At 49.9% G+C, this 12047-nt stretch overlaps 2 protein-coding genes across 2 annotated transcripts in view; one reads left to right on the top strand and one right to left on the bottom strand.

Moving 5' to 3' along the window:
* The window catches only part of LOC308042471 (rap1 GTPase-activating protein 1-like), a gene marked incomplete at both ends in the record, with an annotated part of 176513 nt that extends 173800 nt beyond the window's left edge, over positions 1–2713 (top strand). The window contains one exon of the mRNA XM_080347885.1: positions 2634–2713. Coding sequence (XP_080204011.1) covers positions 2634–2713 — 80 coding nt within the window. The remainder of the gene's footprint in view (positions 1–2633) is intronic.
* Positions 2714–3142: 429 nt separating this feature from the next.
* The window catches only part of LOC308042397 (rap1 GTPase-activating protein 1-like), a gene marked incomplete at both ends in the record, with an annotated part of 195328 nt that continues 186423 nt past the window's right edge, over positions 3143–12047 (bottom strand). Inside the window, 2 exons of the mRNA XM_080347760.1 lie at positions 3143–3194; positions 4210–4273. Of these exons, the coding sequence (XP_080203886.1) occupies positions 3143–3194; positions 4210–4273 (116 nt within the window). The remainder of the gene's footprint in view (positions 3195–4209; positions 4274–12047) is intronic.

Raw genomic sequence — 12047 nt, 5'->3', positions numbered from 1 at the left:
AAACCTCACTGGACAGTGTGTTTGTCACAAACCTCATAGGACAGTTTGTGTGTCATAAACCCCATTGGAAAGCGTATGTGTCACAAACCCCCCTGGACAGTGTGTCTGTCACAAACCCCATTAGACAACGTGTGTGTCACAAACCCATTTGGATAGTGTGTGTGTCACAAACACCTTTGGACTGTGTGTGTGTCACAAAGCTCATTGGACTGCGTGTGTGTAACAAATCCCATTGGACAGTGTGTGTGTCAGAAACCCCCATTGGACAGTGTGTGTGTCACAAACCCCATTGGACAGCGTGTGTGTCACAAACACCAGTATGCAGTGTGTGTGTCATAAACCCCCATGGACAGTGTGTATTTCATAAACCCCCATGGACAGTGTGTATTTTATAAACCCCCTTCGACAGTTTCTGTGGATAACAAGCCCCTTTGGATAGTGTGTGTGTCACCATCACCATTAAACTGTGTGTGTGTCACAAACCCCATTGAACAGTGTGTGTGTCACAAACCTGACTGGACAGTGTGTGTATGACAAACACCCCTGGACAGTGTGTGTGCCAGAAACGACCCTGGACAGGCTTTGTGTCACAAAACCCTTTGGACAGGGAGTGTTTCTCAAACCCTATTGGACATCGTGTGTGTCACAAACCCCCCTGTACACAGTGTGTGTCACAAACCCCATTGGAGAGTATGTGTATCACAAACCCCGTTTGACAGCGTGTGTGTCACAAACTCCCTAGAGAGTGTGTGTGTTTCAAACCCATTTGGACTGTGTGTGTGTCACAAACTTCATTAGACACTGTTTTTGTCACAAACCCCCCTGGACAGTATCACAGTATCACAGTATCACAGTATGTTTGGGATTGGAAGGGACCTCAAAAGATCATTTAGTCCAATCCCCCTGCTGGAGAAAGGAATTCCTAGGTGAGGTCGCACAGGACCATGTCCAGGTGGGTCTTGAATGTCTTCAGAGAAGGAGACTCCACAACCCCCCTAGGCAGCCTGTTCCAGTGCTCTATCACCCTTAATTTTTTTCTCCAATTGAAGTGGAACCTCTTGTGGTCCAGCTTGATCCCATTACCCCTTGTCCTATTATTGTTTGCCACCGAGAAGAGCCTGCCATCCTCGTGGCACTCACCCTTTATATATTTATAAACATTAATAAGGTCACCCCTTGTGGCAGAATGCAACCCCCCCTCGCCTCTCTCTCCCTCTTCTGCCCCCCACTCTCCCCCCTCCCTCCTTCAGTATGGAGGAGTGGGCACATCCCCCTCTCTCCTGGCTGCCATGGGCCTAATGGCTTCTTTGTCTGGCCCCAGAGCACCCACACCAGAGTCGTTAGGGGCAAAAAGCCGCTGGGCGCCCACACCCAGGGTGGGGGATGTTTTTGGGGGGCTTCCGGGAATAGGAGGAATGACTGCAGTCAGGTCAACCTCTTAAAAAACGGGACACTCGTCGAAAACTTCCTTTTGGGTTGGAGTTTTCTCAGAGAACGAGCTTAGCCACTGCCGCCAGGAGCTACGGCCCCCGCCCCAGCTCCCCGGAACGGAGTCTCCGCTTGCCTCGCCGCCATGGCCGTGAGTAAAACTTCTCGCAGGATTGCGAGTATATTCATACTTTCTGTGCACGTTTGCACACATACTTTAAATTATCTCTTTAAAATAATTACGGATAGGCTTGGGCAAGTGTGTGCTTCTCCGGGACTCAGGGGCGACTCCGGCATTGTTTTGAGTGAAGCCACGTGCATGCACTCTGTGGACCGCCTGCTGTAGTGGTTGCCGCCCCTAAATAAGTTTCCAGCTGATATTCGAACCTGTATTTAAGTCACTTTGGAATATTAAAACCCTGTTTCACCAGTTTAAAAAAGGCTGCTTTGGACCCTGTTGTCCTTCGGGGTAATATTCCGTGACAATTTGGCGTAGTCGGCAGGATATCAGACATGGAGGTACTTTTTAGAGGGTTGAGTAACATTTCTGCAGAAACCTGGCATTTTGCGGCGTGGTTTTTCATTATATGGTGCGCGATGTGCTTCAGTTTGTGTGTTTGCTTAAAGGTAGCACAGGATCTGTGTAAACTTAAGCACCGAATGGAGGAAAACTTCTCGCGGCAAAGGGAAAAGTTTGACTCCTTAAAGCAGGACCTTTTGTGGCAAACCAAACAATTTGACTCTTTAAAGCAAAACCTTTCGCAGCAAAGCGAAAAGTTTGACTCCTTAAAGCAGGACTTTTCACAGCAAAGCGAAAAGTTTGACTCCTTAAAGCAGGACTTTTCGCAGCAGAGCGAACAGTTTAACTCCTTAAAGCAGGACCTTTCGCGGCAAGGCAAAGAGTTTGACCTTTTAAAGCAAAACCACTCGCGGCAGAGCGAACAGTTTGACTGTCTAATACAGGACTTTTCGCGACAAAGCATACGATCGGATTACTTAGAACAGAGATTTGGCTTGTTAGAACAGAAACTTGGTTTTTTGGAACAAAAACTTGAGTTTTTGTTAATTAATATGAGAGCTTCCTCTAGCGTCCCCCCAGCTCAGGCGTGCTCCTCGGCCCCCCCGCTTCTCAACAGAGATACTGACTCTGAAAACAGCGCTGATGAAGGGGGGGTAGAGACTAAGAACGTGCGTCCTCTTATTAGAACTGAAACACATACGGACGGCCGAGGCAGAAATCCACGCACGGCTACCCATAGCACGCCATATTCAGGACTGGAGCTAGGGGATTTACAAACTAGATTCTCACGGAAGCCGGGCGAGACAGAGACTGAATATCTTTGGCGCGTTTCACTTACTGGGGGTGATAGAATATTATTGAGTAAGGACGAGGCCACAGGTTTCTGGGGCCCAGGGGTATTTTTAAGTGATGGTCCAGACGGTGATCAGTCCATCACATCTCGTGTAGCTTACTGGGCTGGTGGTATAGATCCTAGGGAACGTGGGGAGCCGGTGGCAATTGTTATAAAAGGTTTATCGAACCTTGCCGAGGGAGTTTAAAAGGCGGCTTGTATACAAGCAATGTATGAAAGAGGCCGGCAGTCCTCCCCTATGGCGGCGCCGGTGGATCCGGTCCACCTTTGGCTTCTTATTAAAGGATTACCGGATGCCTTAAAAATATATGTCCAATCCCTTAAGGAAAAAATTCAGGGGGCTATCGATCGTAATAAGCAAAATCCCCGAAGTCCTCCTGAACATGTATTAACCTGGGCGGAAATTTTACACAATGTGGTTACACATGGGCGCGAGATGGGGTGGGTAGACCCGAGCGGCAGCCCGTATAGAAGCCGGGCGGTCCGGAAGACGAGCCGAGCCGAGCCTCTTCAGGGACCCTCCCCCACCAGGCCGCACCCCCCCGTCACAGAAACCGGAGCGTTTTGGCTGCCAGTCAAATCAGAGTAGCAGTTTGCAGCGGAGCGACCTCTGGCACCGTGCAGCCGCTTTGGGCGTGCCTTGAAAACTGGTGCACAAGCTCTCCACTGAGCATTTACAGGAGCTAGTGGAATACTTAGAGGGAAGATCAGAGAACAAAGAGAAGGCACCGGCAACCGCCCCCTCCCCCGAGGACAAGTGAAACACTAATCCTTTCGCATCCTCACAAAGGGAGTCAAAAAACTAGTAAAGGCGGATGGGAACCGGGACCGCCCCACCCGCTCTGTATTCTCTTGCCAATGGTCCAGTGATAAAAAACCATACATACATATCCCCGTTGGCCCAAGGCGGATAAGTGTAAAATTTCTAATTGACACGGGCGCACAAATCAGTGTTTTGAACAGGGGGCAAGCTGACAAACTCGGGATTAAACCATCAAGGAAGGCCATCATTATAGTAGGGGTAACGGGTGTAGCAGAGAGATGTCCTTTAGCTCGAATCCACCTTTTGCTGCCTGGGAAAAAGTGGACAACGGCTGTGGAAGTTGCCCTGAGTCCTTATAAAGCGAACATATTGGGATTCGATATTTTGGCAGGTAGACGATGGTGCTTACCTAATGGGGAGATTTGGAGCTTTGGAAGTCACAGGGCAGAGGTAGCCTGTATTAAAATATTGCCATTTACCTCTACACCCTTGCAACTTGCTCCTGCTCCACCCACATCTACAATAACCGGTACCCCACGTCCCCCCCTGCTAAATGCAGCAAAACGGGGCACTACGGAGGTTGTTAATGATCTTGAAGAAAGGCAAATAAAAAGCCGCAGTGTCCAGACGGCCCCCTCCCCATACCGGCAACTCGGGGGGTCTGGCATAGCAAAGCCCCACCCCGCGAGTGCCGGCGACTGCCCCGGGACTGGCGACATGAAACGGAGAGGCCTGAGAGAGCTGCTAGAAACGCATGTCCAGTACGGGCATAACCCGAAAAACGGACGCAAACTTCCCCCCGTAAAACTTCTGTCGCCTCTCTGCACATCTCCCCCCGGCCCGCTACTGTTCCTGGACCCTAAGTCCTGGTGGTGTGGGGCGGGGCGGCCCGGCCTCGCGAGCGCGGGCAGGCAACCACCTTCCGGCTGTCCGCCCCCCCACCCCGACTCGCTGCGGGCGGGAGCGCCCCCCCCACCCCGGCTTGCAAACTGAAGTTAAAAAAAAAAAAAAAAAAAAAAGCCGCGGCTTGCGACCAGCAACCCCGCCCCGGCTCAGTGCTCTCTGAGGTTCAGAGGCAGCTCCCATTAGGACCCGGCAACGTACCTTAGCACTGCTGCTTGCTAAAAGTAGCTGCTAATATTACTTGCTATCAAAAAAAATTTACTGGCACTCCACTGCAGCTAAATGAGGCATTATGGAGGTCATTAATGATTTTGATAAAGAGTCAATAACAGGCAGCAACTCGATAAAGACCTGCCCCTAAAACAAAAGGTCCAAGAGATATTTTCTGCTCAGAACTTCTGAGCTAGTCTAACATGTTGACTATGAAAGCCCGGTTCCAAAGGGACCGAGGTCTGTTCTTTGTGTTTTCTTGCAGGGCAAAGGAAGATGACAGGGTGGAAGAGAAGTACAGATGCGTGTATCTCCACAACAAGCTGTCTCCTATTAAGAGACTAATAGAGGATTCTGACCAGTAGCAAGCAGAACCATGGCACTAGCCTTTGCTTCGGCCTGGACATGTGCCTTTGCATTACGGAAGTTTCAGTATTAGTAGACTTAACAACTTTTGTTGTTGATATTGCTTTTATGCATATTTGAAGATTTTAAAATTTGCACAAAATAATAATAATAAGTCATTGCTTTGGAGGGTTAAAGAGGCACGTGTATTTTGCTGTATACAGCCCGTTTTGTTACAGCAGAAGTTTAACCTTTTAACTTAAACCCCCATTGCAGTGGTTGCCTTAAGGTGTTTGCTTGTGTGTGTTTGGTGTGAAGTTTTAGCTACACCAGCTCCCCATTGCTGCAGCAGCCGGGGACCCCACATGGCCTATGGGTGTCCGGGCGCGTGTGATTTAATGTGTGTGCACGAGTGCCTGATGGGGAATGCAGAATAAAGCTGCTACTCTTGCGTAAGTAAAATGCTCAGGTTAAAACAGCTGATGAGTGTTGCTGTAGGTTTTCCTTCTACAAAATCTCTGTTCCTGTTGTGGAAGAAGATCCAGCTAACACCAGCAAGGGATGGAAAAGCATCCAGATGCCTTGAAAACACCGCCAACAATGACGGGGTGGAAAAGGATCTAGCTAAAACCAGCAAGCCATTCAGAAGGAAGACAGTCACAGGAATGGAAACACTAATGAACTGTGACTGATGCTGGGACTCATTAATTACCTTGGGCAATTGTTGATTGTTGCAATTACCTCGATTCTATTGTATATTGTGATTAATAACTGTTTGGCAGGGGTAAGTCAACACATGAGATATGGCGATCCACAGTGGACATTAAGGCTCACTGGCAGGAATGTCCCCTTTTACTTTGGAGGCAAGAGGTGGCTGTCACACCACTCTGGAGTTATGACTTGACCATGACTGTAGTCACAGGGTGGGATTGTGGCAGAATGCAACCCCCCCTCGCCTCTCTCCCCCTCTTCTGCCCCCCACTCTCCCCCCTCCCTCCTTCAGTATGGAGGAGTGGGCACATCCCCCTCTCTCCTGGCTGCCATGGGCCTAATGACTTCTTTGTCTGGCCCCAGAGCACCCACACCAGAGTCGTTAGGGGCAAAAAGCCGCTGGGCGCCCACATCCAGGGTGGGGGATGTTTTTGGGGGGCTTCCGGGAATAGGAGGAATGACTGCAGTCAGGTCAAGCTCTTAAAAAACGGGACACTCGTCGAAAACTTCCTTTTGGGTTGGAGTTTTCTCAGAGAACGAGCTTAGCCACTGCCGCCAGGAGCCACGGCCCCCCCCCCAGCTCCCTGGAACGGAGTCTCCGCTTGCCTCGCCGCCACGGCCGTGAGTAAAACTTCTCGCAGGATTGCGAGTATATTCATACTTTCTGTGCACGTTTGCACACATACTTTAAATTATCTCTTTAAAATAATTACGGATAGGCTTGGGCAAGTGTGTGCTTCTCCGGGACTCAGGGGCGACTCCGGCATTGTTTTGAGTGAAGCCACGTGCATGCACTCTGTGGACCGCCTGCTGTAGTGGTTGCCGCCCCTAAATAAGTTTCCAGCTGATATTCGAACCTGTATTTAAGTCACTTTGGAATATTAAAACCCTGTTTCACCAGTTTAAAAAAGGCTGCTTTGGACCCTGTTGTCCTTCGGGGTAATATTCCGTGACACCCCTCAGTCTCCTCTTCTCCAAACTAAAGAGACCCAGCTCCCTCAGCCTTTCCTCATAAGGGAGGTGCTCCATTCCCTTAATCATCTTGGTTGCCCTACACTGGACGCTCTCCAGCAGTTCCCTTTCCTTCTTGAACTGAGGGGCCCAGAACTGGACACAATATTCCAGATGTGGTCTCACCAGGGCAGTGTAGAGGGGAAGGAGGACCTCTCTTGATCTACTAACCACCCCCCTTCTAATACACCCCAGGATGCCATTGGCCTTCCTGGTCACAAGGGCACAGTGCTGGCTCATGGTCATCCTGTTGTCCACCAGGACCTTCAGGTCCCTTTCCCCTACACTGCTCTCTAATATGTAATTTCCCAACCTATACGGGAACCTGGGGTTGTTCCTGCCCAGATGCAGGACTCTACACTTTCCCTTGTTAAATTTCATCAGGTTATTCCCCGCTCAACTCTCCAGCCTGTCCAGGTCTCGCTGGATGGCAGCACAGCCTTCTGGCGTGTCAGCCACTCCTCCCAGCTTAGTGTCATCAGCAAACTTGCTGATAGTACACTCTATTCCCTCGTCTAAATCGTTAATGAATATATTGAATAATATTGGCCCCAGTACTGACCCCTGAGGCACTCCACTAGATACTGGCCTCCAACTAGACTCCGCACCATTGACTACCACTCTCTGGCTTCTCTCCTTAAGCCAGTTTGTAGCCCACCTCACTACTCTATCGTCTAGACCACACCTCCTCAACTTAGCTGTGGGGATGCTGTGGGAGACTGTGTCAAAGGCTTTACTGAAGTCAAGGTAGACCACATCCACGGCTCTGCCATCATCCATCCACCTTGTTACATTCTCATAAAAGTCTATGAGGTTGGTCAAGCATGACCTACCCTTGGTAAAGCCATGCTGACTGCCCCTAATAACCCTCTTATCCTTGATATGCCTTGAGATGGCACCAAGGATAAGCTGTTCCATTACTTTCCCAGGGACAGAGGTGAGGCTGACCGGTCTATAATTACCCGGGTCCTCCTTCTTGCCCTTTTTGAAGACTGGAGTGACATTTGCTTTCCTCCATTCCTCGGGCACCTCTCCCCTTTCCCAAGACTTGGCAAAGATGATGGAGAGCGGTCCAGCAATGACTTCAGCCAGCTCCCTCAGCACCGGCGGATGCATCCCATCTGGACCCATGGATTTATGGATGTCCAGACTATTTAATTGCTCCTTAACCCAGTCCTCATCAACTAAAGCAAACTCCTCCATGGACCTGGCTTCATCCGGGGTCTCAGGGGTACAGGGCTCCCCAGGACAGCCTCCGGCAGAGTAGACAGAGACAAAGAAGGCATTCAGTAATTCTGCTTTCTCTGTATCTTCCGCCACCAGGGCACCCACCCCATTCCTCAGTGGGCCTACATTGCCTCTGGTATTAGTTTTATCCGCTATGTATTTGAAAAAGTTCTTTTTGCTGTCCTTGACACCTCTCGCCAGCTGTAATTCTAAGGAGGCCTTGGCTATCCTAGCTGCCTTCCTACATCCTCTAACAGCAGCCTTATATTCTTCCCAAGTGGCCAGCCCCTGCTTCCATGACCTGTAAACTCTCCTCTTCTGCTTGAGCATACCCAACAGATTCCCTATTCAACCATGCAGGCCTCCTGGCACCCTTCCTTGACTTCCTACGTGTGGGGATGCTCTGATCCCGAGCGTGGAAGAAGCAATCTCTGAATGCAATCCAGCTCTCTTGGGCCCCTTTTTCTTCAAGCAGTCTTGCCCATGGGATTTCCCCCAGCAATTGCTTGAAAAGGCCAAAGTTAGCCCTGCTAAAGTCCAGGGTTGCAATTCTACTTGCTATTCTGTTCCTGCCACACAAGATGCTGAACTCCACCATCTTGTGGTCACTGCAACCCAGGCAGCCCCCAACCTTTACTGCTTCGACCAGACCCTCCTTGTTAGTGAGGATGAGGTCCAGCAGTGCACCTCTCCTAGTCGGCTCCTCCACCATCTGCATGAGGAAGTTATCATCAATGCACTGGAGGAACCTTCTGAACTGTGGCTGGCTGGCTGAATGGTCCTTCCAGCAAACATCAGGGAAGTTAAAATCACCCAAAACAACCAGGGCCTGTGACTGTGAGGCCACTCTCAGCTGCCCATAGAAGGCCTCATCAACTTCCTCAGCCTGATCTGGTGGCCTGTAATAGACACCCACAACAGTGTCACCCCTGCCAGCCTGCCCCTTGATCCTGACCCATACACTCTCAACTCGCTCATCCTCCACTCCTGGGCAGAATTTAGTACATTGTAGTTGCTCTCTCACATAGAGAGCAACTCCACCACCACGCCTGGCTGGCCTGTCTTTTCTGAAAAGGGCATAGCCATCCATGACCACATTCCAGTCATGTGAACTGTCCCACCATGTTTCTGTAATTGCCACCAGATCATAATCTCCCGACCGGACATAGGATTCTAACTCCTCCTGTTTATTCGCCATGCTGCGCGCATTGGTGTAGAGGCATTTCAGGGAGCGAGTGGAGCACACCCATTTCTCCCTAGGGGCATAGGAGGCCACCCGGCCCTCATCAGTTTTAGAATGCTGCCCCACTGGGACAAGCCCAGCTACAAGCCCATCCCCCTTCCAGCCTAGTTTTAAAGCTCTCCAAATGAGCCCAGCTAATTCCTGCCCCAGCATTCTTCTGCCGCTACGAGATAAACCTTTCCCACGTGACACTGTCCGGATTGGTGTCTTATAGAACCAACCATTATCAAAAAATCCAAACCCCTGCCTATAGCACCACTCTTGGAGCCAACCATTTAGAGAATGAATTTTCCTATTCCATCCCACATCGTCACTTGAAGAGGGAAGGAGTGAAGAGAAGATCACTTGAGCCCCTGAGTCTTTCACCATCCTTCCCAAGACCTTGAAATCATTCTTCATTCCCCTCAGACTACACGAAGCAGCTTCCTCCCCATCTGTCTGGAAGACCAGCAGCGGGTAGTAGTCTGTCGGGTGCGCCAGTTTGGGGAGCTTTCTAGTGATATCCTTGATCCGGGCTCCAGGTAGACTACAAACTTCCCTAAGATGAGGATCAACTCTGCATACTGGGCCCTCTGTTCCTTTCAGAAGGGAATTTCCTATTACTATCACCCTTCTTTCTTTCTTATCAGAGGCAGTCTTAAGTTGTGGAGTCAACCACCTCTTCCTATGTGATCTTGTAGGCAGGCATGGCACCGCCTCCTCACCTACCTCTTCTTCAAGATCCAGGGCCTCAAACCTATTACGGAGGGGCACCTGGGGAGACAAAGCAGGCAGGGAGGAGGGCTGTTCGTGACGCCGAACCGGAACACGCTTCCAACCCTCGTCGTCTTTTAGGTCCCCTACCTCTGCCTGACAGCAACAAGGGTGGGGCCGACTCAGGACTTCTGCCTCTGTCCGAGAGGACAGGAGGTCCATCTCCTTTTGGGGGGTACCTCCCTGGGACCTTTCCGACTGGCAAGTCAGGATGTTACTCCACCAGTCAATCTCCCTTTCGCACTCCCTGATAGTGGGATCTGAAAAAGCTGTTCAAAGGGGTTCGTGAGACACACACTGTACAGGGGTATTTGTGACACACACTCTGTCCAATGGTGTTTGTGACACACACACTATCCAAAGTAGTTTGTGACACACATGTTGGATAGCGTGTGTATCACAAACGCCCCTGGACAGCGTGTATATCATAAACCGCCCTGGGCAGTGTGTGTGTCACAAATCCCATTGGACAACGTGTGTGTTACTAACCCAGGTGGACAGTGAGTCACAAACACCATTAGACAGACTGTGTGTGTCACAGACCCTATTGGACAGTGCGTGTGTCACAAATCCATTTGGACAGTGTGTTTGTCACAAACCTCATTGGACATTTGGTGTGTCAGAAACCCCATTAGACAACGTGTGTGTCCACTCTACTCCGTTGGACAGTGCATGTGCATCACAAACCCCATTGGACAGTGTGTGTGTCACAAAGCCCCCTGGACTGTGTGTGTCAAAACCCTCCCTGGACAAGGTGTGTGTCACAAACATCATTGAAAAGTTTGTCAGTCACAAGCCCCATTGGAGAGTGTGTGTGTCACAAACCCCTTTGGACAGCGTGTATGTCACAAACCCCATAGACAGTGTGTATTTCTCAAATTGGATAGTGCGTGTGTCACAACCACCATTAAACAGTGTGTGTGTCACATAAACCATTGGACCCTGAGTCTGGAACAAGCCCCAATGAACAGCGTGTGTGTCACAAACCTGACTGGACACTGTGTGTGTGACAAACACCCCTGGACAGCGTGTGTGCCAGAAACGACCCTGGACAGGCTTTGTGTCACAAAACCTTTTAGACAGAGAGTGTGTCTCAAACCCTATTGGACATCGTGTGTGTCACAAACCCCCCTGTACACAGTGTGTGTCACAAACATCATTGAACAATTTGTGTGTCACAAACACCATTTGACAGGGTGTGTGTGACAAACTCCCTAGACAGTGTGTGTGTTTCAAACCCGTTTGGACTGTGTGTGTGTCACAAACACCATTAGACACTGTGTTTTTAAAAAACCCCCCTGAACACTCTGTGTGTCAACACCCCACTGACAGCATGTGTGTCACAAACCTTATTGGACAGTGTGTGTCACAAACCCCATTGGACAGCGTGTGTGTCACAAACCCGATACGAGAGCATGTGTGTCACAAACAGCATTGAACAGTTTGTGTGCCACAAACCCCATTGGAGAGTGTGCATGTCACAAACCTCATTGAACAGAGTGTGTGTCACAAACCCCCTATACAGTGTGTGTATCTGAAACCCATTTGGACCGTGTGTGTGTCAGAAACCCCATTGGACAGTGTGTGTGTCACAAACCACCTTGACATTGTGCGTGTCACCAAACTCATTTGACAACGTGTGTGTCACAAACTGCATTGGACTGTGTGTTTACCACAAACCCCCATTGGACAGCGTGTGTGTCACTAATTCCATTGGACAGTGTGTGTGTGTTACAGACCCCACTGGACAGTGTGTGTGTCACAAACCCAGTAGGACAGCATATGTGTGTCACAAACACCATTGGGAAGTTTTGTGTTTCACACAACCAATTGGACTTCATGTGTTTCACAAACCCCATTCCACAGTGTTTGTGTCGCAAACCCCATTGAACAGCGTGTGTGTCAAAAATCCCATAGACAGCCTTTGTGTCTCAAATCCCAGTGGACTGTGTGTCACAAACCCCATTGGAGAGTGTGTGTGTCACAAACCCAGTAGGACAGCATATGTGTGTCACAAACCCCATTGGGAAGTATTGTGTCACAACCTCCCCCTGGACAGTGTGTATGTCACAAAAGCCGT

This window comes from Nesoenas mayeri, assembly GCF_963082525.1.
Source record: "Nesoenas mayeri genome assembly, chromosome: 1".
In the NCBI taxonomy this organism is placed as follows: domain Eukaryota; kingdom Metazoa; phylum Chordata; class Aves; order Columbiformes; family Columbidae; genus Nesoenas; species Nesoenas mayeri.
This window is presented reverse-complemented; position numbering and strand designations above follow the sequence as displayed.